General features: G+C 38.2%; 1 protein-coding gene across 1 annotated transcript in view; it reads left to right on the top strand.

The window, feature by feature from the left end:
- Positions 1–27,061, top strand: part of CHRFAM7A (CHRNA7 (exons 5-10) and FAM7A (exons A-E) fusion) — a 46,048-nt gene extending 18,987 nt beyond the window's left edge. Inside the window, exons 3-10 of the mRNA XM_049813007.1 lie at positions 5,919–5,963; positions 10,770–10,879; positions 16,341–16,420; positions 17,582–17,749; positions 18,141–18,335; positions 19,658–19,744; positions 20,409–20,518; positions 22,624–27,061. Of these exons, the coding sequence (XP_049668964.1) occupies positions 5,919–5,963; positions 10,770–10,879; positions 16,341–16,420; positions 17,582–17,749; positions 18,141–18,335; positions 19,658–19,744; positions 20,409–20,518; positions 22,624–23,142 (1,314 nt within the window). The 3' untranslated portion in view covers positions 23,143–27,061. The remainder of the gene's footprint in view (positions 1–5,918; positions 5,964–10,769; positions 10,880–16,340; positions 16,421–17,581; positions 17,750–18,140; positions 18,336–19,657; positions 19,745–20,408; positions 20,519–22,623) is intronic.
- Positions 27,062–27,512: the final 451 nt, after the last annotated feature.

The raw sequence follows: 27,512 nt of genomic DNA, 5'->3' as shown, positions 1-27,512 counted from the left end.
GTTTGAAGTGGTCTCGAGAAAAATGCAGTGAAACAGTAAAAATCTGTATTTTCGACTTCTGACTTTTTTTGAATAATTTTGCACTTTTTGCATCTGTTTTCAAGAAATCAGAAATATTCTGTGGCCTGTTCCTGATGTTGAGCCTCACCTGCTGGATCATGGAATATTATTAATATTATTTATGCATTGGTAATGCCTGTTTATATAGCATTTTCTGCATAAATGGAAACGTGCTGTAAGCTGAGTCAGAAATATTTTACTATGATAAAAAGGTGTATTGCTGACTACTGGAGAATTGAAGGGTAATTGCACTAACCTATTCCTTTTGTGGTGAAAGGGAAGTCAGGCGGGGAAGAGGCATCAGGAATTCAAATCTCTTTCATGTCACAATTCCTGTACATTGCCTTTTTCTTCATCTTTATGTTGCCTAAAAACCCTGTTTCACATTGCCAACTCTCCGTGTAGCTTTTTATTCCTATGCAAAAAACCCAAACATTCCTTAATTCCATCCAAATTTGCATTTTAATTAATCTTGCCTTTTGGCAGGTACAATGTAGGTGATACCTTAGGCTTCAGGGCTAATGAATGTGCACCCCTTACAGGGCAGCCTGACTCTGCACCCTCTGCGATGTTCTTCAAGATCAAGACTCGCTGCAGCCACAGCCCCCACCTATGGATGACTAAAGGTAGTCCTTGGCAAGCAGCTGCAGTTGTCATTTCAGTGTCCTTGCAGAAGCATCAGGCTGGCTTTTTTAAGTAACTGATTTTTATCCTCACCCCTGAGATAGCAAAATTCAAGTTTGCCTGCACCACTAAGAAGCCTTGAGCCACCATTAATACAAAAGTCTAGCATATAAGGAAAGAATAATTGCAGTAGTCTCCCATGTTGACTGAGTGTTATAAAGAATGTGGGGTCACTATGGTGTTTTCAGATGGGCTCCAGGTGGGTGAAGCTGGACCACATGCTACTCTGGCCTCTCCTGGAGGTTGGCCACACAGGGCGCTGGTACGCACCAGCATGATGGGCAGGAATGAAGAAATCCAGCCCTTTCACTACTCTCCATAATTTTTGAGGAGCTCAGATTAATCTTGTCACTATGGCTGCCTGAAGTATGGGCATAGCATCAATATTTTGTCAATTGGCCGTTTTATGAGTGCTTAAGTCACCCTCCAGCCTGTTCTCTCAGTACTAATCCTATAAGAATTCAGCCTTAATACAGTTTAGTGAGCTGAGTGCATGACCCTGAAAAGGAAGAGGAAGAAAACCCCAAGCTGTGTTAGGCAAAAATTAAGCCTAACAGGGTTTTAAATGATGTGGGAAAAAAATGTCATTAGGTGCTAGTAATTTGACATTGTGGATCAGAAGATGTTGAGAATGTTTAATAAGCAAGTGCTGAGACAATAAGGTAATAGCTAATGAACTGATTAACCTGCTGCTTTCAGTACGATGACATTCAGGCAAACAAAAGTGAAAATCTGTATAGGGAGTGCCTTATGTGTCTCTCACTGGCTGCCAGGCCATTTTTAACTTTAGACTACCAGTACTAACTTCAGTCTTGCTACAAGGTACCAGTCAGGAACCTAGCATTATTGCTATAACAAGGGATGCCTTAAAATGTTTTTACAAACTCTTTTATTAAGGTTCATAGTAACTGAAGCTTAGTTCAAAGAGGCATTACTTTTTCTGTAATGTAGGTGAGATTCAGCCATGTAAACATCAAGAATGTGGATTTGAAGTGCAAGAATTACAGCTGATAGATTTTAGTCAGGACATCACTTTATGCAAGTCTTCTGGAAAGTATGTGTTTCTTGCTAGGTGCTGCATGTCACTGACTGCATGTCACTTTATAGGCATGCAGGCTTATTTTACTGCTTTTTCCTCTTGCTTTTTGCTGCATAACTTTTCTAGCGTGGATACTACACATGCTGACATCCTTTTGAAAGTCAGCAGATAATATTCCTTACAAAGTTTGCCATGTCCAGGCTAATGCCTTTCACAAAGCATTGTCAAATTTCTGTCTCTTCTTTATATATTCTGTTGAATGCAGGGTAAGGGAAAGATAATGTGAGAATCTGATATTGTGTTTCCAAAGGTGATCAGTCTGATAGACTTTAAATTGAAAAGGTAGACAAAACTAGAGATTGGAATTGGAAGAAAGGAGACAGTGCAATTCCCTTAAAAAACGTCCAGAAGTTGTTACCTCTGCCTTCAGAAATAAATGAAGGACCATTCAAGTCTTCCTGGTGTCAGCTACTTTTCCTTCATTAACTACACTGCCATGAAATAATTTGACAAGCAGTCCAGTAGCAATTCACCACCTGCCCTCACAGATCATGATACAGTTATGAATCAAGTAGACTGAAGTAGCCTCCCACCCACTTCCCACCGTGTGAACGAAACCTAACTCTTCCATTAGTTGTGCTACTTGGCCAGTACTATCTGAACAGCAGGTAACCTAAAGTAGCTAGTACGGGAAAAAACCAGATGAATCCAAACAACATGATACAGTTTCTGGTGTCATTCTCTGACTAATTTTCCCAGCATCTTAGAATATATTGTGAAGTCCTTTTTCTTTGCTCCTTTATAGTAGAAGCGCTTTGTAATAGAAGCTGCCTTGCTTTTGTGTTCAACACTTTTTCTGTAAGTGTTTACGAAGTACTGCAAAGTGACAAAAACTGGTGAAGTTCTATGAAGCATTTCAAGCCCACCCATCATCTTATGGGGAAGTACTGCACACCTCTAATGAAAAACAGTGTTAATGCAGTTTGCTGTAAAGCTTTTAGAACAGTGTCCAAAAAACTCTCCTAGTTGGGAGAAACCCTGCAGGATGTCTCCTGCCTCACCTTTCACCAGCTTCACTTGGGACCACAGAGAGGGACAAACCCTCTAAAATCAGAATCTTTCCTCTAGTGATGGGTGAGTCAATCCAATAATGACTAAAATGTTGGCAGCCATTTGCTCCAACAAACACTATAAAAAAACCCCACCACTATAAACTAAGTCTCAGCAGGCAGCGAAGTTTTTATAGCTGGGATTTATGATTTAAACACTGATGGAACCTTAAATATAGTGATTTAAGTGGGAGTTACTTTGTTCAAATATACTCTTTCGGGCTCTAAATGCTTAAAATAACAGAAAGAAACACCAGGAAGACAGCATGGGCCATCTTTATTTAGGGCTTGTCTTCATTGTACAAGTTGCTTCTGAATCAGTACTCTCAGGATACCCTCTTTAAGCTAGGTTTGAGTGAAAGATCACACTTCAGAATAACTCTTAGCTTTGAGAATACATCTGCAGAGTCTCCTGCAGGCAAACCTGCGATGGCTCTGCCATGCGCCCAGCTGCCTGGCAGTGGCAGGCAGCTGAATCATTCTGCCAGCAGCACAGCTGGATTAGAAGTCTACTGTCCCCCTCAGCTCTGCTAGTTTGACTGCTCAGTGATGGCTGTCTAACCTGGTTCTGTGATGTGTGCTGCTTGACAGTAGAGCTCCTTTCCGGTACTCCTAAAATAGTTCATCTGACTATGCTGTGGGATCAGGGCTTCAAAATAAATCCCCATGCCGTATCATTAGCTTAAGCATCAGCAGAACTCCAGCTTTGTTACGATCTTTTCCTGCTACTGAAAAGGGAATTTTTGAAACATCACTAATCTAAGGCTGGGGCCATTCATGTGTAGAAAGAGATCACACTGGGAATAAAATGTGAGTTTAACTCAGAATTTAACCAAGCAGGAGTACATGCCATTCAGCTAATAGTCCTGAAACAAGCTTCCCACAACATAATGGATTCTGAATTGCTCTGCACTTCTGAGTAGCCAGTTACACCTGTGCAAAGCAACACAATTACTGTCTGCCCTGCAGAGAAACCACACAGCAGTGGTGCTCTTGGCTTTGCTCCGGTGCAATAGATGGGACATTCCATTATAGGAACTTGTCGTGTTCATCTGGGACAGCACACAGAGCTTTGAGAAAATGCTGTCGAACTTTTAATGATAAGTTATCGTTAGTGGTATTTACACCTGACCTAAAGATGGCTATGATGAATGGAAACATATAGAGGTTTTACATGTCCTTAATTTGCAACACTTGTATATAGACTTTAGTTTATAGTGAAATGAATGATCTCTTAAGGGTTGTTTCTTCATTCATGAGTTAACGGTCCCACGCAAACTAGTTCTGTTGTATTCTAACACTATAAGCAGGTTGTTGAGAGAGGCACCAAATTAATGTTTGTATGGCTACAGAATAACAGCTACTATTGCAAATTAATTACTACTTTGCCTGGTTGACATCTTCAGCAATGCCTTCAGCATGCTAATTCAATGTAGCTTAATAATGTATTCCTGAAACCAAGGGGTTAAAGAGACCTGTTTGCCCAGGATGCCATTTAAATGAATTGTCCACTTGAGATACGTTTGAAAAAGTAAGGTTCATGGAGGTGATGAAGCAGAAAATAGAGAGGAAGGGTGCTGTATCTCTAGCTGTGGTCTGTGCTTCCTTCTATTTTTTATTTTACTTTTCATTTTAAAGGAAGGTAGGAGCATGCATTTGAGAGCAGACTTTATTAATGCACAATACTGATCTTTACCTACAATCTTTTTGTCTGTATGTTGTACATCTAGTTGTGACTATGCATGACCTAGTAACATTGGCATACATTTACTGATGCTGCTCCTCAGTAGGCTTCATTTGCTTTAAAAATGCCATTGTCCCTCGCACTGTATTTGATTTTATGTGCTGTGTAACTTTTTACTATTGTGCTGCTCTAAAATGGCTTCAATTTTGTTCAGTTAGAAGTCCACCAAACAACAGCAAAAGAGTAAAGAGTATTGACCTTTAGTAATGAGTATCATCAAAAAAAGAAAGCTGTGGGGGCTTTGTGTTTTTTGTTTTTTTTTTTTTTTTGTATGAAATGTGATTAAACCTTTTTTTTTTGGCCATTTTTGGGCATTTAGGAACAACATTTAATTTCAAGAGTGACAGATTTAAGTTCAGAGGTCTAGACTTATGAGCAGCTCTGATAGTTGCTGCTGTACAGGTGACTGAAACTTGCTGTGACACTTCCTTAGACTGTAAATGAAGCTTTGACTGGTGTTGGGACAGAGATTGTGTGTTCAGTTTGGAGAATGTGTAATACTGACAGTATATATAGTATATTCCATTAGGTTCACACAACCTAGGTGGATACTGATACAGTACCTCCACAGAAATAAGGTCACCAACATTTTCCTGTGTCTGAGAAGTGAAGAATTAAACTCTTTAACTAAGTGCAGCATTAAGATGCCTATTGTGTCACCTAAGCTTACATCAGATAGTCACAGGAGGCAAGGGGAAAGGCCTTCAAATTGGAACTGTTCCAGGAAGAAGAATAATGTTCTGCCCTGACAACAGTTTTCTGGCAAAGCTGATGCAACACTTTTTGTGTAGTTCCACTGGTATCAGTGGTGCTGCTTGCCTGCTAAGAAGCTACTCAATATGGCCTCAACACACATCATCTGAGCTTAGTCACACTTTCTTTGTTCAATATTTTTTCTACTACCTGCATATGTCTGGTGTGTAAGGTTAATTAGTGAGAGGGCTGCTCCTAACAAAGGTGAAACAGGTAACCCCTACTGTAATCTGCTTTGCCTTTTGAGATTCTTTTTTAAAGAAGAAGCCCTAGGGAAGAGTCTAGCAGACTCAGGATACCCTCAGGAAACAGTTTGATTGACTGTGGTAATAAGAAATACATTAAAAAGAACCTGTGAAAATATCTGTTGCAGTAAGTTAGAGGCAGTGATTCTCTTTGCTTTGAAAGGTATCTTAGAACAGCTGGCTATTTCATAATAGTCAAATATATTTACCGGTGCTGTTTTATCTGTATGGTACTAAGTTGTGGTTTGGTTTTGTCTTCTTCCTCTCCTTCTCCTTCCTCCCAGGATGAAAAGAATCAAGTATTAACAACAAACATCTGGCTACAAATGGTAAGTTTTGAAACAAAGTATGGGTTTTTTTCCCCTTTGGTGTTTGAGTTTAATCAGGTGAGGGGTTTGAACTTTAGGAAACTTTCAAGCTTTTGTTCTGTGTCTTGCTACATAGTGGACAAAGCTAAGATGAATGGAAAAATGTAAGGCTGAGATTTAGGTCTTGATGTTTCAGATATTTCTGGAAACTTTTAAGAATTTAAGTCGCTACATCTAAGTAAGTTACTAACTCATTGTAGTTCATTTAGTCATGCTAAACTCTTGATCGTTGTAAGATAATGGTGTCCTAAGAGTCCCAGGTAGAGTAACTGTAGGTGCAAGTGCCTTATCAGTCATTTCAACAAATCCATTACGTTGCAGAAAATAATTTGGTTGTGAAAGATAACTACACATGCAAGAAATGCATTTCATCTGTAATGGCTGTTCTGATCAGCACACTGAAAATTGCCAGATGGTTCTTCAGATACAGGGGAAAAATTGTGCCAAAGAGGTTCATTATCTCCTGAGAGCTGCAGCCTAACTGAATGTCTCTGCCATCCTCCTTGCTTTGCTGTCTGTCTCCTTAAGAAACTGCAGGAGGATTTTAATTAAATGGCCATGCTGTTCCCATGTTGTTTAAAATGTTGTTGTTTAAACATAGGTCATCATCAGAAGTTAACTGTGAACATGAGAGGTTTTTTATGCTACTTCTCTAAATTCATTATCTCAGTTACGTGACTAAAATGGGTATTGGAACACCAGTTCAGTTTCCTAATGTTCAGCTGGGAACAGTATACTTTTTCCTGGTTTCCCAGTTTATTTTGCCCACATAGGGTGTTCATTTTTCAAACAGTAGCTTTATATTACCTTTTGTTGCAATGTTTAGTTGTTATAGTTATCACAGAATTTCACATCCTCTCTTATTACTTAACTATTGCCACCACTAGATACCACAGCAGGGAACTTTGCCCCCATTAATTCATGGCTGGCATTGCTGGGCAGGAGTAAGTTTCACTCACTTTTTAATAAATGGAACAGAGAATAGAATATTCAAGAACTTTGTGAGAGTATTTTGAGTTTCTTTTCTCTGAAAGGTTAACTAACGAGAGAGCTGCTCCTACACAAAGGAGCCTACACAGATTTATTCTGACTTGAGTGGTTATTTTTTTGCATTAGTTTTAATTAAGACTTAGAATTAAGAAGATGCTTCTTACCATGCTAACCACTGAGGAGCTCCTAATGCTTCCACAAAACATTTCTACCATAAGTTTGTGCTTTACAAAGACAGGGTGATACGGGGAGCTTTATCCATACTATAGCAGCTAGGATGAGAATTTGCCATTAGTTGAATTCCCATCTGTGTTACAGAAACTGAACTGTTTGGGTTAAGTAAAGGTTTACAGAAGAGTTTTATTATTCAAGATAATCATGCTACACCTTTCAGTTTCTTTAACCAGCTCATTCAGTTTAAAGGTATTCATTTTTCTTTTATTGTTGAGATTTTGTAAAGAGCACTTCTCCTGCACTGTGGTAGGCCTTGGGAAACAAAGGAAATACTATTTTGATGACCTAACAAAGGATAGCATGGCTATTCGATTTATTTACAAAGAAAAGTTGACATGGAAGAAGCATTCAGCTCATGTTATTTTACAGGCTTGTTGTACAGGAAGAGTAAAACTGTCAAATATAGTATGTTTTTGGCTTTAAGCTACAATGACAACAGTTGCTATGATTTCTTACCAGCAAAACAGGTGACAATTCATACTCAAGAAGCTGTCACTTATTTTACTCCTCTTTTATCCCACAGCATCCTTACCGTTTTTGAGATTGGGGATTTTTCCCCCTAAGGAAATTCCTGATTCTTTTATATATTCTGTATTTTTTTTGATTTATCCACCTTAGCATATACTGTGTGTGGAGCATGTTAAGACTGCAATGAGCAGATCATTTGTTTACCACAAAGATGTAGCCACTCTTCATGGCCTGTGTACACATTAAAAAAAAAAAAAGGATGTGTCTGTGTATTAACTGTCTATTAATGGTACACTAGACTGATTCAAATCATGCTTAAGGCAAACATGTCATTTTATTATGCTAAATGGTCTGAAATAAGGTTTTCCCTGAAGCTCCCTCTCCACCCCCTTTCTTGATATGTATGTGTGTATAATCAGCGATGTATCTTAAATATATTTTGTGTAATCATCACTGAAATACTTAAATACAAAAACTAACCTGGGAGAAAGAGGAATATAAATCTAGTATTTATACATGCAGACCCTTTGATCCTGACCACTATCTCCATGGAAATACTGTTCAGTATCAAAATCTCAAACTTGAGCCTTGCCCAGTCACACAGATTAATACTAACCCAAGTACCCTGCGCTGTTTGCTATTTTAATCTGCATGAAATGTACTTCAGCTACAGTGGAGACTATAGCTCTAAAGTTAAAACAAAATGAGGTGGCTTGTGTCCAGCTGGATGGGTAAGCACTTTGTATACACGGCTGAAAAGAGCAACCATCCGATCTGCCTAACATTATCTCTAATACAGACTTTAAGTTTTCTATCACCCTTTGGACTGTCTTCACATCATTCACTGTCACCCTATGCTCCATCGTATCGGCCATGATGATAACTCCTGACAGAAGTTAGAATAAGAAGTTACTGGATATATTGATATAGATTATTGTAATGCAGTTCAGATATAAATAACAGGAGAGCCTGCTGCGCACAACCAAGCTAACGGGCAGCATGCTTTGCAGCAGCTGCCCGCAGCCTGCCAGCCCCAGCCCTGCAAGCACTACTCAGAAAGTGACCTGTTCTGTCAGCTACTGAGAATGAGTCGCCTAAAGCCAACAAGAGCCCACAGGTTTGAATGCCTCAAAACCACACATTGTATTTGTTTACATTGCTGGACTTCCTAAAAAATCGAGGTATCATGAGGATCTCAGTATTTCTACACTCCATGGAAGATGAAGTGGTAAAAAGTGGAGTGACATTTGTCTATTGGGAAGTTCATGTGAAAAAATTTACTGTAAAAATGGATCTAAAATTTCCAAAAAAAAAAAGACGAGCAGTTGATCAGCTTATAGAAGCTGTGCGTTGATAAGCGTGAGCAATACACGTAGTTTAACTAGAGAACTGTGAATGGAGCAGGCAGTGAAAAGAAAAAACTATGAACAGAGCCAATAAGATATTCTGATTTAAGATTTCTGTAAAAAACTGTTATCTGCAAAGCAAAAGGAAAAAGCAATGCACAACTCCGATCATTTGTCCAGGTGACAAGGTGCTACAAATTCACAGTAAAAAATGAGTAAGTATGGAAGCATAGGCCAAGAAATTGTATAGTAAAAGCTTTACAAAAGATGTGTAATGAGTGCTATTAGATGTGTTGCATGCATCAAAACTGTCATTTACAAACACTGTTTGAGAGGCACAAGCATGAATTTGAACACCTGCAGCATGAGGCTAACTGGGGACTTGTTTTGTGTATCAAACTGAAACTTGCCTGTGACAGTAATGCAAGGAATTACATAGAACAATTTGATGTGAATACCCCATGAGAGTGATCAATAACATTACCTCCACAATGCCCATTTGAAATTTTTTCTGACCTTAATGTCTGTCAAAGATTTTGACAACAGCCTCAAGACTGTTGAAGGGCTAAGTATTGTATGTTTACCCAACCGTTTCAAAGTTTACATTTGAAAGACTAACTTTTGGCATTGCAAAAGCACTGTAAATCTGGTGAAGTTTTCACTGTAGGTTATGTGATGCCTACAGCTATGTGAAGCTGATGTAAATAACATAATATGGAGATAGAGAGAGGCACAGTATAATGAAGCATAGAAATTAAAAGGAGAAATACCTTTTGTGAAACAAAATAAACTTCACTTCTTACTTACGCCTTTTGCGCACAACAGGAACCACCCTTGTATCCTGACAAGTCATCTGCTTAGTAAGGGGTGAAGCGCAACCTCAGTTTCAGGAAAATACAGTAGCTCGTGCTAGTGCTTCTCAGGAGACCAGGAGGTAACAAGTTTGCTAGAGCTGCCATGGTACTCAACTGCCTGCAGTTGGGGGCAGTGCTTTTCTTTATGACTGTGCACGATCATATGCTTCAGTGACACTATCTGGGATTTAGCAACGGTAAACACAGATTAAACCCCTGTTGGTTTGACTGCTACAGACTCCCTGCCTATACTGGCAGTCAAGGATGGGTTGAAAGGAGCATGGATAGCCCCCAGGACAGATGCTCCAGTGCAGCAAGTGCCAGCCAGGAAGGAAGCTTGTGGGACAGTGCAGGGCTGCTGAGCATCTGCCCCAGAGGTTGCCTAACTTCAGGCCTAAGACCTCCTATGCTAGTATTAACCATTCTGCCATTTCAGTTGTTCTCCCTGTCAGCAGTGACTATTGGCTGCTCTACCTGTCTATAATCAAGTTATTACAACCTGAGAATTTCCAACAACAGAAAAAAAAGTTGTCTGTGAAGATAAACATAATTGAAGTTAATGTGTGAATTGTAAAAGAAGATCTGTTCTATCCCAAATTGGCACCTGAGACAGCATGAACAATAAAACACAAGCACCCCAGATCTTCCTTTATAGGCTAAGTGCACTGCAGTGTGAATTGAAAAATGAGATTTTGATGCCTTCCATTGAGCTCTAGGTGGCCTAATTCACCCTTTCCAAACAGTTCACTCCCTGAAGCTAGATAGTAGCTCTTTAACAAGAGAACACCTATTGTTTCAGGCTAGCCAGTCCCTAGACAACTACAGTAAACCAGTGGATGAGATGACCTAACTTACTTTTTGTATGTATGTCTTAGTACTGGACAGATCATTATCTACAGTGGAATGTGTCTGAATACCCGGGAGTGAAGAATGTCCGTTTTCCTGATGGACTGATTTGGAAGCCAGATATTCTTCTCTATAACAGGTAGACACACTTTTTTTCATGTGTGCAAGGCGAGAAAGAGAATTCTGTAGAATTATAGAATCACAGAATAGCCCAGGTTGGAAGGGACCTTGAACAATCAACTGGTCCAGCCTTCCATGGGAAAGGGAGCCTAGATGCAATTATCTAGCACCCTGTCCAATTGCAAAGATAAGGCAAGGCAAATGACATAATCATCTCATCAAAATGCCTAGGTTTTGAAATACTTTTCCAAAACTTTACAGGTTTTTGGAATACTGGAAAATTACCAGTCTCCTGTTTATACAACAGAAGGTCATATTTGCAAATACTTTGTAAACAACGACATCCTCCCTACCACCAATTTGAGTTGGGTTTTGTGAGATGATTAGAAAAGTAAACTTTTCTGGCTGTGTTTAATGGTACAGGTAGTGATAATTTCCTGTTAAATTATGTAATGAAAATCTGACTTTTGACTGCTTGTCTAGTTTTAGTTTGCGTTTCACTAGAGGCCGGATAGGTAAATGCCAGTAAGTATGTTTGGACTTTCCCATGCCCAGTTTTGGTGTCACGCTTTCTTCCTGCTACAAAAATAGCTGGACTATTTGTTGCTCTCCTCTTCAAACTATCTGTTCTGAGTTGGGCTTATTTCAGGGACAGACAGATTGCCATCAATCCACTGCAGAACCTTTGGCTGACATTGAGAGATTCTTTGGCTGCAGTATTATATGGTAGTTCCCATTGTGGAATTTATTAAGTTTAAAAAGATAAAGCATTGAGAGCTGTCTGCTCTTTAACAACTTGCCTTTTTCTGCAGCTGTTGTGCACCTGTGTGCTGTTCCCCAGGTACTGGAAAGACCTTACATCTGCTTTGTACATGTTGCACTGGCTCTTTTGTGGTAGCCAAGGTACATTGTTGTTTTTTTGCCCATGCAGATGACATGAACCTTTTGTCTTCTTAATGGCTTTTTTCCTCTGTTTCTCTGCCATATGTTTACTAAGAAGACAACCCTACTGTGTTTATCGACCTGATTCCCCCTCCCCACTTCAAGAGCTGCTTTTTGTTGCAACAAAACCTAGAAAATAGCTGTGCCCAATATGTCAGCTGCAGTTATGGTCCCTTTTGCCATTTGATGATCACCTTTATGATAAATGTCACTGTCACAGGTGTTGTTGAATTGTAATAATGCGATAACAGCACCCAGTGACAGCATTTGTCAGCCACTTGAGTACTTCTCTCTAGGGCCTACATTACTGCTTTGCTTACAGCATGCTGCAGTGCTTCTCTCAGAGGTACAATTAATACAAAATGATTTGAGGTGATCTCCACTAGAGTTCACCATACTTATGGTCACTGCCTGTCAAGATTAATTCTTGTGTCTGGTTTAAGCATGGCAATTAGCACTTCAGTTGTCCATACACCAGCCTGAAAAACCTTTCAAATGCTCCGTACACAAAATGGAGCAGCATGCAACCTGGACAGGTATTTTTGCAGCATTAATCTTGCTTAATTTATTTTTCAATGCAAATTTCTTCTCTTGAGCATTTATGCCTAGCTACCTTGATTCTGTAAATGACAGCATTCTTGGGAGAATCTGACAAATCACGCATTCGTCTCCATTCTGCTGAGTAACACACTGTGTATGCCATACAATTGGTGCTCTACAACAGCAGTTTAGAGGTTTCCAAAAGACTGAATTATGACACTATTCTTCCTCACATATATCACATACCTGAGAGGAGACTTTCAGTGTGTCTAGCATATCCAAAATGAAGGGGTAATTTTTTTAGAAATTACTAATATTAATACATATATGCTAACTGTAGCTGAAGAGCATTATCGAATAAGAAGGGTAACTTAATAACCCGAAAAACTGACAACACTTGTTTTCTGTTAATATAGTGTTTCAAATCTTGGGACTGTTAACTATGGCACAGTCATGAAGAATTTTTCTGGAGTGTTTGTATTTAAAACACATATTCAATCCTAAATCTTATTCAGAGTTTAGTCAGGGAGCAAAGCTATTTAAAACAAATTCTTATTCCTGTATGAAATTGCATTGGGAATGTTATGATGTTCTCTTATAGTGACATGGTATTTTGAGATAGATGCTTTCAATTTCTATACACTTCACTAGGGACATGCATCTGCAGTTACAAAGAAATTAATGAACTATAAATTCACTTTTATTTTTAATGAATGCATGTTTCACTATGTCTTGAGTCCTTACACATCTTGCTGCAGCCTAGTACAGAGAAACTTGTGGCAGCTGTATTAAATGTTACAACCAGTCTATCATGAAGAGCAGAGCCAGTTCATCTGTAGTTTGTCTGAGGGAAGAAAATCTTGGCCTATGAACAAATTCCAGGATTGACTGTGTTAGTGTCATGTATGGCTCTCTTCCACTTTGTTAGTTTTACTAGACTTATTAAAAGTGCTTGTTTCTGGTGGTATTATTTTCCAGATGGCCACATAGGGTTCAGTACTTCATGGAACTACAAAAATTCTGGTAGTTATGTCTCATTTTAACAATTTCATTTTTCCAGTTTTATAAACCTGAGATTCTCCAGATAGGTGCCAGTGGGATTATATCTGCTAGGTACAGCTTTGTCATTTCAATGTACTGCAGTCAGTGTATGCTTTCAAGTGGTTATACCCTGAAGAAGTAACGTAGCAGAAATGTTTTTCTATCATTACATTTGAGTTCAAAGTCTCACCAAGCAAAGGCTTAGCTACTTGGTGCATTCCAAACTGAAGCACTGCATTTCAAAAAACAATTAGAATTACAGTGTAAAAAAACCACATATGATCTTTTTTCAGAAAAAAGAATTTCATATTTGAGTCTAAGTACCTCTTGATATTCTTTTAAGAATGTGTCTTATGAAAGCCAAAGTAACATGGCAATGAAACCTAGGTTCCTTGATCACCACTGTCCTTTTGAATATTTTATTTTTGCCAATTACCAGAAACAGCAGCAAGGTCTTAGAAGCAATCCTCTGGTGCTTAACTGCCCTCTGCTCAAGGGGAAGAGAACAGAATCTAGCCTAGGAGGCTAAGAATTTTATTTCTAGTCATTTATTTCCCCTTTACAAGTCATTTGTGTGGCATGGATATTTTTGCATCCTAAATTTGACTACTTGTTCTGAGTTTCATCATGTAGCCATTAATTTCAAGTCAAAGCAATTACCTGTCTATGTCTAATACAGAAACCTGTTGCAGGACTTCAAGTCTGGTTTTCTAAGGAAACAAGATGCACGTGTAGGCATGCACACCTGTGTGAATATAGGTGTTTGTGTATGATCTTTCTTGCTGCCCCTTTCCCTAATTTCCTCTGAATCCATTTCTGCCAAATTTAGCAGGGCAATCAGTAGAGATCTTAGCAGTACCAGTTTCTTAAAAATGTCATGAAAACAGGCAGCCAAGATGAGGAGGGAGAACAATTAGTGCTCCAACTGGAAGAGAAGCTGCAACACAAACTCAGACAATCCAGCCATGAGCTGTGAATCTGAAGGAGAGCAGTCTACATTAGCTCAACTGCCTCAGAATTGAATTGCCTTTTCCCCTCAAAGTCCTAGAATCCATTCATGCTACATACATAATATTTGGACTTTTCTGCTTGCCTTCAGAGTTCAAATTAAATACTGCAAATTCAAATTGCAAAGATTTTCAACACTGTGAGCTTTCTACTCACCACAGGAAGAAGTGCAACTCCAGATGGGCATGTAATTATTTGGATTTAGTTTCTTCTTGTCTGCATATTTCACAGACCAGTCCAGGTATTTTTAAAATGTAATTTCTTCAAATACATAAGGGGAAAATAAAAGCAAAGTAACAATAACTGAAATAGTGATTGCTTTATTTTAGCTTCTGAGATATAAAATTTGCATCACAATAGATCAAATATTCAACTCCTCTTTTTTAAAAACAGTATTGCAGTAAGGGTTTTCCTGCTGGAAGAATGTGCCATTTATTATACTTCATTTTCTGCTAGAATTATGAATATTTCACTTTCTCCCTGTCTTAGATTCTTACTGTATTTTTCTGATGGTGTTTTAGAAGGTGATTAGAAAATTATGAGATACTAAACCACTAACAGGCAAAGAGACATTAGAGACTTGCCATGTTCAAATCAACCTAGAGTCAACACAGGTTTTTAGATCAATGAAAGCACAGACTGCAGCAAGAAGCCAGACCCTGAGGCTCGTGCGACCTCCTTTGCCCTGGCCCAGAGGGACTGGCACTGTATTTGCCTTGTGTGCCAAACTGTCCCCGCAAGGTCACTGGAAACTACAAACAATACAACAAAATACGGTAGCCTATGTCTCATTTTGCTTATTCCTGCACCAATGAAAGCTCCAAGAAAGGAGCCTGTGTCTGTAATCAGGGCCAACAGCCATCAGACGTGAACTCAACACAGCAGTTCCTGAAATAATTTTGAGATGCAAGGATCATTTACTGCTAGTACCCTCCCAGTACATTCTGTGCAGTTTAATCTAGGCACCAATTTCAATAACTATGACAATTTCTTGAATACCTAGGTCCTGAACTTTAAAGGATGTAGAGATCAAAATCTGTAATAACTTACCACGAAAACCTGCAGTAGTAAATGGGAACTGTGAAATAGGTCATAATACTACATGAGCATACATGTATTACAATGCTAAGTAATCTAAATGTCTTTCATAGAGGCAGTGAACTTACTAAACTTGTCATAGGAAAGAGTTTTTATTTCATCATCTAAATATTTGAAAATAGGTTGTTTCCCATCCAGAAGTTCTTAAAATTTTAATGCCTAGTAAATTCCTGGGTCATAGTGTCAAGATGTAGTTGAGAGATTCCTTGGCAGTAGCCGCCAATTCATAATTTCAAGCACTCTCCAAGTAACATTATGATTCTTTTATAGAGATGTGTAAGAATGGCACATCAGGGCGGTCCTGGCCAGCACCACTATACTGTCACCTCTAATAGGTTTGGGGTTTTTTTTGCTGAACCCAGTTGGTGGCTTCTGAAGTAGATAATGAAGGCTGGAGCTGCATTAAAAGTCTTATGTATGACATGTAGTAATAACATTCACCCATGCAGAGGGGTAGGATGAAACACTGGAGTATCCATCTCCTCAGTATTCATTAGCTGCTGTTAATGTAGACAGCAAGAGAACAGGTTTCCCTGTACAGTTACTTGAGAAGTTTTTTAAAAGTGCTTACTTTCAAAAATGGAAATCAATAGAGCCAAGGCACTGTGATGAATGTAGTGGGATTGGTGAGCAGCGAGAATGAGGTGGCTCACCTTCACTTAGAGTAGTTAATCAGGAACAAATCCAGTAGTATCAGGCCAGTTACTCAGACGCCACAGAAAAGTGGTGACAGGAGAAAAGCTGTCAAGTTTTTGGGGAGGAATAATCCTTCTATGAAGAACAGATTCATCTCAGATATTCTTCAGCCAGTCAAAGAGCATATAACCAATTTTTCTTCTTCCCTATTCTAGTGCTGATGAAAGATTTGATGCTACATTTCACACTAATGTTTTAGTCAATTCTTCAGGACATTGCCAGTATCTGCCACCAGGTAGGCTGTTTTCATGTCATAAATTTTGATAACTCAGACTACTTATATGTGGTGTGGTTTCAAATTTGACATAAATTCTCTGATATTTTATCTATCTAGCTAGCATCATCTGATAGATTTAAGCTGAATGCATCATGAATTACATGGTTAATACTTTTGTATGAGAAACACCATACAAGGTATATTTTTAATTGCAATTATGTAAAATCTTCTGTCATAATGCACTATTTCAGAAGTGTGGACATATAAAAAAAGATAAAAAATATAAGCCTCTAATATAAAAATATATTGTTTATTAAAGCCATGGTAATGACTCTTAATAAAAATATATTTCATTAATTTAGCTGTTTCTTCTATTAATACAATAACTTCATAGTAAGATGCTTAGTAATATCTTGGATGTATCTTCTATTTGAAGTGATTCACTGGATGGTTCATCACAACAATTTTTAGTCTAAAAGGGAAGTAGTCTGTGCTTGATATTTGTTTGATATCAGAAATATATCACTGATTCTCTGGATGTATAGCGGTGGAGTACTGTTTCTGTTCCTGGGCTCAATTAGCACAATTCTTAGAATTAACTTCCATCTAAGATCCCCAGAGGATTTCAGGGGTTTGCCTGTTGTTCTTTTGATTTAAGATGTTCCTTTTGATGGGGGTTTTTCAATTTAATTCTGAAAGCTGCTAAATGACAGGGGCCTGACTCATTTAGCATGACTCATTTTCATTCAAGGGAAGAATAAGAAGCTAGCTTTCCTGAATAAATCAACTAAGTCTAATAAACCAGCAAATAATCTTTCAGGATTTCTTATTTTATTCAGTGAAAGAAATAGGAGAAACAGAATGCATATTCTGCTTCATTTCTTTCTGAAATACAGTATCTAGAAATCTGAGCTGTTCTCTAGATATTCGCCTACTATGTGCCAAAATGGACATGTAGTTCAAAAACTAGTTTATAACATCAATACATTAATGGTGCAATTCTTTCCCTTTTCTGCCAGTGACTTTTGCTATTTACATGTCAAGAGACAACTGAGATTAAATATGCTTTACAAGTAAAAAATGGGGTGCAATGTAGAACAAGGTCTGCTTTCAAACTGTACATGAAATTATATGGAAAAAGCATTTAAATTAAGTGTTCTTGTTTAAAATCCAATCTAGGCATATTTAAAAGCTCATGCTACATAGATGTGCGCTGGTTTCCATTTGATGTTCAGAAGTGTAACCTGAAGTTTGGATCCTGGACTTATGGAGGCTGGTCCTTGGACTTACAAATGCAAGAAGCAGATATATCTGGCTATATTTCAAATGGAGAGTGGGATTTAGTAGGTAAGCTCTTGATTTCTTATTTACACTGTGAACTTGCAGCCCTGTCTCCACTGCTGAAATGGATGGAATAATGATTGGGAAATGAGGACAGAAATTAAATTAATAAATGACCTAGCTAGTGGCATTTGAGACTCTGAGAACAGATGTAAGATGAAAATCAACATACGGAAGTAGGGGACAAAATTGCTTCTTGTATTCAATAAGTATCTTTTATCTGATTTTCCTTTATTATCTGACAAAAATGACTTAATTGGGAATTAAGCTCATAGAAGTAGTTTTACCTATAGTAAAACTTAGAAAGCTACATTTATCCTTTTTTAAAATAATCACTACATAATACACAGTTTATTCACATTAATTTCTGGTTTTCTTCCTTTTTCCTCCTACACAGGAGTTCCTGGGAAGAGAACTGAGAGTTTTTATGAATGTTGTAAAGAACCCTACCCAGATGTAACATTCACAGTAACTATGAGACGTAGGACTCTCTATTACGGACTCAATCTTCTTATTCCTTGTGTACTGATATCAGCACTTGCTTTGTTAGTTTTTCTGCTTCCAGCAGACTCGGGAGAAAAGATCTCACTAGGTAAACCCTTAATAGGATATTGTAAATATGACCAAACCAAAAGAAGTTGTCCTTTTAAAAGTTTTTTAAACAGTCTTAGTAGGCAGCGAGGAATAGCTTGTATGCCCTATTCTGGCTCAAGAGCTATTTGTACTGTTTGATGCTGAAGCTGTGTGATGTTTAACCCTTGCTCTCAGCTTAGGGTACATTGAAGTTGTGAAATGGAGGAATTCCAAACAACCAAGCTGAAGCATGACAATTCCTGACTGCCTTCCTTAAGAAGCAGGGGTGGGGGGGGGTTGATGCTTATTTGCTGAAGAAGAATCCCACATTCACTGAGTAGAGCTTAAGTTTACAAATATGCATTTGAACACTTTAACATGGAATTCTTCTTAATATTTCCTTTTAATAGTGAGTTGTATTAAGAGCCTAAGGTGCCTTCTCAGAAAGACTGATTCTAACTGCTACTATTCTAATTTTTATAGAGAATTTTAACTAAAGTATTGGTTTGTGAAACAAATCTTATGACTTTCATTACTTGATCCTTAAGATGGAGGTTTAATATGTAATGAAACTTCCTGCCTCATACAAAACTGCAAATGCACTGGCTTCTACTAAGTTAACATAGCTGTTAAAAGTTAGAAACAAAACTGACATTTCTCCAGAACATGATTTAATTGAGTAGTAGCCTCCCTAATCAAGAAGTCCCTCCCCATACTTTAAGATGAATTCTTTTTTCCTAAATCCTTTTCCACCTGATAATGACTCCTTGTTTAAGACTAGTCCTGAGAAAAGAGCTAAGCCTTGTGTCAGGAAGATAGGAGCTCATCACTAAGCAACAGAAGTCAAACTCCCAAAATCAACAGTCAAGACTGCTTGGGCATAGCCACGTGCAGAACCCAACAGCTAATATCAAAGATACCAAAATCTGTCCAAGACAGCAAATCTGTTTTTCAGGAATATTATGCATTACCCCACCCATAGCTTCCATGCCCATTAATTGAGTGTCATATGCTCAAATACTCAAAATCACACCATCTAAAGCAAACAAGCAGCAAGAATGACTTTGATTTACCTCAGCTAATTAGCAAATGGTGATAAAAGCTGAACAAGGACGTACAAATATATATGTCTGTGCAAGCATTGGTACTAGTTTGGCAGCACTGCTGCCCTGAACTTGAGGTGGTACAAGAAAGGATAGGAGTACCACTAATGTGCTGGTGTGAGGGTAACAATGGGAATGCATCTTGTTAAAAGCACTCTTTCAGATTCATTTTTTGCTTCTTACTGCCTTGTAATCACAAGCTACTGATCTAATGTCATACTTCATGTTTATCTTTCAGGTATAACAGTTTTATTGTCTCTCACTGTCTTCATGTTACTTGTGGCTGAAATTATGCCAGCAACATCTGACTCTGTGCCCTTAATTGGTAAGCTAACTACTGCTTTTATTCACTTTTATTTTTTGTCAAATGAGGTGCAGTGACTTTGCATGAAGGCCAGCAGTAAGGCAAATTACCATCTGTACAATGGTCTACTGCAACTGAATTAGAAAAATGTTGCCAATTGATGAGAGGCTCTGATGGGTGTGTTCCGCTATACAACTTCTGTGCTCTCTGCTCTGAACAAAATAGAGAACCTATGTGTATTTTGGGAAAGTGTAAGGGAGTCAGTTTTCCATGGAAGATGTTGCGGTTTCAACACAATTGGCCAGACACTAGGAATACAGAGCTAAACATGATTAATCTTCCCATTGTAATTGCTCAACAGAAGGAGAAACTTTCAAAATAAGTACTAGCCAGGCTCTACAATACCAGTGGAAGAAAATTAGAGGACAGTTTTTTTCAAGGTTGCTTAGAAAAGGCAGGTGCTCAGTTCCACAAAGACAATTGCTAAAGGCTGGTTATCCTGTCAAAATAATGGCTGCTCCTTCTGCTTTTGAGAAATCTTTCACAAGTACCTAAAGTAGCATGTGTATCACTACACTGGAAAAAGAACTTAACACTCTGTATGCATGTATATAAACACCTCTTAATAGCTACAAAGCAGTATCAGCCAAACTATATTGCTTTAATTATCTTGTTTATTTTGCAGCTCAGTATTTTGCCAGCACTATGATTATTGTTGGTCTTTCTGTTGTTGTCACTGTTATTGTTCTACAATACCATCATCATGATCCAGACGGGGGGAAAATGCCTAAATGGGTAAGGTTTGATTTTCATTCATTATCCATTTCATAAATGTCCAGATCAGGGATGTGATAGAGCAGCTAGTGACCCATGTTTACTTCTTATTGTTCAAAACATATATATCCTTCCTAAACATTTTGTTTTGAAAAGTAGTTTCACCAGAAATCAGATGTCCAGATACGTTTTGTGTGGTTGGCTTCTTAGAGAGTGTGTGTGCGCACGAAAGAGAATTAATATACCTCAACTTGCTTCTATATTCAGAATCTCCTTCACAACAGCTAGAAGCACCTCAGGATTTTTCTAAAACCTAAATATCCTAGTGGAGGTGATTTTCAAATAAGCTGCAGATGTCAAAAGGTGAAACAGGTAGAAGAAAAGGGCAAGATGCTGATGGAGATTATAAATGCACGAAATACACTAGCCTCAAGGTGCAACTGTGCAGCCGCTACATATTTAGCTGCTGTGCATACAGAAACATCAATAGCCTAAAAAGCACTTGTTAAAGATGGCTGTTAAAGTGGACGTGAAACTTGCACTGGAAATCCTCATCTTTACATCTCTGGTCAAGAACATCTGTAGAGTGCAAAGAAAATTTAAAGTCTTGTTCTAAGCACATAAGACTTTCTTTATAATGTACTTCTATGAGTGGTTGTTTTTACAGAGAACATTACTCTGATACTGGATTACTAAATATTGATGAGTATCATCAGCTAACTGTCCGCTCTTCCTAACTTCACCCAGCTCATGGCAGCATCAGGCATTACTGAAGATGGAAAGCCCTTTCCCTTTTTCTCTCTCTAGAACAATGAGTTATTATTATCCTTACTAGCCAAAAAGGATGTGCGTACAGCAGTGTTCTGCAGCCAAGAGATGACATATTCCTTGGCCCGTTCTGGGGTAGTGACTTTAAAATAAATTTGAATGAAGAGAATAAAAGGTATATACCTTTAGATGCATGTTTGGTGACCTAAAGGAGACAGATGTTTAGTACTGAGCTAAACATCCTCAGAAAACAGAGTACTTGAGGTTGAGGAGTAAGCGTCAGTGTCGAGAAGCTGAAGTCCATTAAACATTATTTGGATACTGGTGAATTTTGCATCAGGCCTTCAGTTAACATCATCCTTCTAGGCACAGCTTGATAGTGTAAATAGAGTAACAAGGCGAGATTGGTCTCTGGCTGGGATGTTAGCCTGGATATATCTACTCTGAGTGGCAATCCACAGTCAGACTAAATGGACCAAATCTAATATTAATTACAGTGGAGGATTTGCATATTGTATGAGACAATCATATTTCATTAGTGCTCTGGAAAAGAAACACTGGAATGAGCTCTTAAAATCTGATTGAACTAAATTACAGAAGCTTGCATCTGAACTGGAACAGACTCTGGCCTGCCTGCACTTTCTGTAAGGCTGGATTAAGGCAATGTAGAAAACAATAAAATGAAACTCACTGATTAAATTTGCAAAGCATGCTTTTTTTAATCAAAGTATTTTTTCCATCTTTTCTCCATGCTATATACAGATATGTTTTCTAAAATCTGCAATCAAATGTCATGAAAGCAACGTGAGAACAGAGCCAAAACCTTGTAAAGCTTGGTGGCCCGGTCCAGTTCAGTATAGCATCTGTTTTAGCAGACCCCCCCCAACAGTTATATTATGTGAATTTAATATTAGAGCACAAATATGAGTGAAAGAATTGTAATTTATTGACTACAATCTAAAGCAGAGCTATTAAGACTATTAAAAAGTAACTCTTCTGCAGTAAGTGGTTTTTTGTTTTTTTTAATTCATGGTTTCTAGTAAAAGTGGAAAAGGCTGCCGTGTCAATGTTCAAGTGTAAGGAAAAATCAACACTATGGAGAACCCCATCAGAGGAGAGGGGACTCCCAACAGTGGTAGTCAGCCTGAGGCAATGAACAGCACTGCTAGAATAAGAAAGCAGCCTCAGTGACTGGCAAATTAATCAGCTGGAAAACTCTAGCACCATTTTCTAGAACTCCTGTGCAGACTAAGCGGAGACCATGGACCAAACAGTCATCCAGGCTGTAAAAATAACCAACAGTGCCCAAAGACAGTGGCTGTGTGAAGAGATTCTTATTCTCAAAAATTTTCTTTCAGACAAGAATCATCCTTCTCAACTGGTGTGCTTGGTTTCTGAGGATGAAGAGACCAGGGGAAGATAAAGTGCGTCCTGCCTGTCAACATAAACAGCGTCGATGTAGCCTATCAAGTGTGGAGATGAACACTGTGAGTGGACAGCAATCTAGTAATGGGAATATGCTATACATTGGGTTTAGGGGGCTGGAAGGGGTTCACTGCACACCTACCACCGATTCAGGGGTGATTTGTGGGAGGATGACCTGCTCACCAACAGATGAAGAAAACCTGCTGCACAGTGGCCACCCCTCTGAAGGTGACCCAGATTTGGCTAAGATCTTGGAAGAGGTCAGGTACATTGCAAACCGATTCAGAGACCAGGATGAAGAGGAAGCCATTTGTAACGAATGGAAGTTTGCAGCCTCCGTAGTAGATCGGCTCTGCTTGATGGCTTTTTCAGTCTTCACAATCATTTGTACAATTGGTATTTTAATGTCAGCACCAAACTTTGTGGAGGCTGTGTCTAAAGATTTTGCTTAACTCCTAAGTACAATCTGATTCTCTGAAGTATGATATGTAGCAAATAACAGTGTGTTTTTTGTTTGATCACTTGCTTTTAGTAAGTATACTGCTTCTCATTATCTGCTTTCTTTTGTCCCCCTCTCTGGTCCTGAGTTCCTTTTGGAAGAGTGGCACCATTTCAGAAGGGAGGCCAAGGATTTCTCCCTGGGCTGCCCGTGTACAGCTCCTCTGTGGGAGAAGTGGCTGCGAGTCCCTTCAGAATGACAGGGTATCGCACCACCGTCTCGTACACATTTTTGAACTGGCTATTACAAAATAACAGGTAGGCAATGCCAACAATGTCACTTCTTCCAGACTTTGTATAAAAGATAGAAGGTGGCCCATCTTAACTATTTGAATGAGGGATCATAAACACTTATGTTTAGGAGAGGATTAAATCCAAATAGAAGGAAGCTCAAACAGCAGGGAGAAATAGTTTGCTTTTCAGTTACTGCTTCTTACTGAGTTGTGGTATGTAGCTCTCCAGCTCACTCATAACCAGTCAGACCTGCAACTCCCTCCAGGCATTTTAGAGAGAGCATATGTGACTTCACAGGCTTCTGAATTTGTCTGAGACACCAGAAACCTGAAAGTTAATAAGATACACTGCATAATTTGTCCTTTCTGGATTTGACCTAGAAGTTTGGCCTGAATTCCCAAACAGGCTTCACAGTAATTTTCACAGTGTTTACTACTTCTTCCATCTCCCCAGAAAGACATTTTTTCAACTGATGACCTTTTTCACTATCAAAAAGAAAATGAAGGATTTATGATGCCATTTTACTCACTTGTTTAAAAAAGAATTAAAAAAATACACACACTTGTCTCTTTACTGTTAACTGGATTGCAATGTGGAAAAAGTAACTCAGTGTCTTGTACAGGCTTAAGCATAAATGATGAATCTAAAGTAAAAAGAAGCCATTAATGCTGGGATCAAGGTTTTAATTTAAAAATTAGATGTTTGAGCTGTCGTATGCTTAGCCTTCTATAAACCTCTTTTTGTTGAATCACCATAACGTGTCTTTACAAGAAAACTGCACCTTTTCTGCTCAGTTTATCACCTGAAGAGCACTAATGAATAATAAAGCTTTCTTGGGTCTGATATAAACTATATAAATGTATAGTTATATGTACACACTGCATATACATCCAAGGAAAGGTTAAGACATAAATACAAATTCTCTTACGTCTAGACAGACATTTGCAAAGGCAAAACTAATAGTTCATCACTTCATGTTATTTCTGATTTTGAAATATTCCTATCAAAATATATTTAGTTTTCATGCAACTTCAATGTCTTAATGAAAAGGGCTGAGCTGAGAATAGCAGGACCTAAAACTTCATGTGTACAGAACAGCTAAGAATTAGTCTCTTGCTGGCACGCCAGTATTCCTGACCAGTGATCAAAGTGGTAAAAGGTGTGGGGGAGGATTACTTTAGCATTGACTGCTTGCTTTGTCCTACAGAATCCTGACTTTTTGGCTGAGGTCTTCAGAGACACAAATGGAGGCCTGTTGTACCATGTTTTTACTGTGAAATAAACTCAAAGCCTCAGTTTATCTCTTGAGCTGGATTAAAATAAAGTGACTGAAATGCTTCTTCTCCCTAGATAACAATTTCATTTTCAGAGTCTGCTCCCCCGAAAGCAGGAGAATCAAATTTCATGTGAACCAAGCCCAGAGTCACCACAGGTATAGTCCATCACCCGCGTGAACGCCTTACTTAAGCACCTTCATGCCAGAGAGAAGGGCAGGGAGAGTGAAAGGAAGGCAGGATATTTCTTACAGTTTGTGAATTCTGTCTCCCTGAATGTTCATTCAGAATCTCACACTGTGAAGACATGAACAAAGCATTCAAATCCTTCTTGAAAGCTCATCTTGAAACTGTCTCAGAGTTATCTGTGAAGATGTTATATTTTCAGGAACAATTATTAAGAATTAGCCATGCAGTAATTCCTGCAAATAGCTTCTAGTTTGTAGATTGCATATGAATAGGAAACTATGAGTCCAAAATCTGAAATGTGAGTTTTGCCCATTTGTGAATAACTACGCATATGATGTGGCATGTGCTGCTCTTCCGAGTAATGTTTCTAGACTAGGCTTCCTGATGTGAATGTTGATTTTCTCCTTCTGCAAAAGCTACATAGAATGTTCCATTTAGGGTTTGTAAAGGTTTGGGGTCCTCTTGGAGAAGAATTTTTCAAGAAGAAATGGAAGACTTTTAGGGACTACCTTGTACAATGAGACATAACTATTGCTATCATAATACATGACACATGTAATATAGGAAGCATGAAAGTACCCCTCTTTCCACCAGAATCCATTTACAGTATCTGTAGAAATCATCTTGCTAAATACAGGAGTTCTTTATAGAAGGATAGAGAAAATAATTTACAATTTGACAGTAAACTTCATTATCAATGACAGACATGCCTACGCTTAAAAACTGGAGACTGGTATTTGGCCTTTAGTGAAATCCTGCCAAAGTCTGTAACACTGAGTTTGTAATACTGTCAAAGTTTGTAATACTGTCAGTGAATACTAGGTGTTAGACAAAGTAGCTGTAAGACACCGGCATCATGCCTACGCTACTGCCTTTATTGTTGGCAGGATTAATGAAAATGCACCAAGGGGACAAATGAATCCTAATTTTCCTACAGTTAACACAACCTGTAAACATTTGGTAATAAGATTATTATAAATTTTAAATACAACAGTGACAACTTCTCACTGACGTTATTTTGCACCTATGAGTTAAATTTTCCTATAACTGAGCTGAGCAAAATTGGTATGTTTCTTGTCAAATTGTGTGTGTCTTAAATATATTCGTGTATGCGCTAAACAATATTTTGATCTAAATGCTGGGAAAAATATTTATTTACAATTCTGGGCATAAAGATGGAAATAAAATACTGTATGCAGTATGTGTATATAATATTAAAGACTACATATTGATGGTAAGGATCTGCAATGATCTTAAGAGTCCAGAGAGAGGATAAGCAAGTGGTTCACCACAACTAAGCTATGACTTGTCTGACAAATTCAAAAGCTCACTCTAGAGCTCAGCTGTCATGTACAATACTATGTGTGAACAATGTATATTACTTTTTCTGTTTTTATATATTGAATTGTATTGAGTATTTTAAAAACTTTTTAATATTTAAAAAAATTTATTTAAGTGTTAATGCCAAAAAGTTCCAAACATGAAATTTTAAAAGGTTAGTTTTAAATACAGATAAATTATTTAAACAGTATTTAAAATATTAAATTATTTTATATAGGAATTGATAATACTATGTAAGACTTTTTTTAAAGGTTTCTTTAAATTCTCTTTACATTCTGTCCAGCTGCAGGATGTAATCTCAGTTCACCTGTGACAATTCAACTTTTCACCTTCTTTAACAAGAAAAGAAGGTAAACCAAAGTCCCAGATTTTCTTTCCTTTTGTTGTACAATTTTTTACATTAAGAAACATTGCATAAAGGGCATTAGAAAGAGACGTTACATCTGTCAGGTACTGATTGTCATATAAGCAATTCAATACCTTTTCAGTCCAGTACAAATAAAAGATTTAGATCAAGAGACTTTTGATTCTTTCTCATTTTGCTAAAACGGAAACAAACTCAAGCAGCAGAAAACATGAATAGCCATAAAAGAAAGAAAAATGTCATTGGATATATCAATCTGGGATGACACACTTCTTTGATAATTATAAATACATTCACATCCTCCTAGCAAACCAGTCCCACACCAAACATATATTACTTCAGTCTTACACAAGTGGTCAAAGTTAACCAAGTAGGACTGAAATACCCTATGTTTTGGACTGGCCTCAATGGCAGTATTAACTTCATTCTTGAAGTTTAACACAGAAGAGAGAAACAGGAGAGAAAAAACAAATCCATACCAGCTGAATAATCTGCTGGTTTTGCCAGCTGCAAATTTTGTTTGTTGGCTACTGGTGGAAAAATATCTAATCAGCAGAATATCCCCCAGATGGGGAAAAAACATGCCAGTGTAGTTTTTTGCAGACAGATGAGTTGTACTGCCCACATGCTGATACAGCTTCCTGAAAAGCTTTCTATCTACAATATCCTGCTAAGCACGTGCCTGTAGTAAAACAAGTGTTGCTGAACCCAAGACTTAATTCCCTTATTGATTCCACAAGCTGATGAAGACCAGTTTGGTCAAGGTCAACACAGCAAGTCATACAAGCATGTAGTTGTTACTGAATCCACCACCCTGTCTTTCGGTAAGAGCTGCCATGGGTCACAGTGTCAGATATTCAGGTGAGGCTCATGCTGATGGCTGCTCACTCTTCCAAGCCAACGCGCCTACTCCCTTTCCTCG

The sequence above is a fragment of the Accipiter gentilis genome, chromosome 10, assembly GCF_929443795.1.
Source record: "Accipiter gentilis chromosome 10, bAccGen1.1, whole genome shotgun sequence".
Lineage (NCBI taxonomy): Eukaryota > Metazoa > Chordata > Aves > Accipitriformes > Accipitridae > Astur > Astur gentilis.
This window is presented reverse-complemented; position numbering and strand designations above follow the sequence as displayed.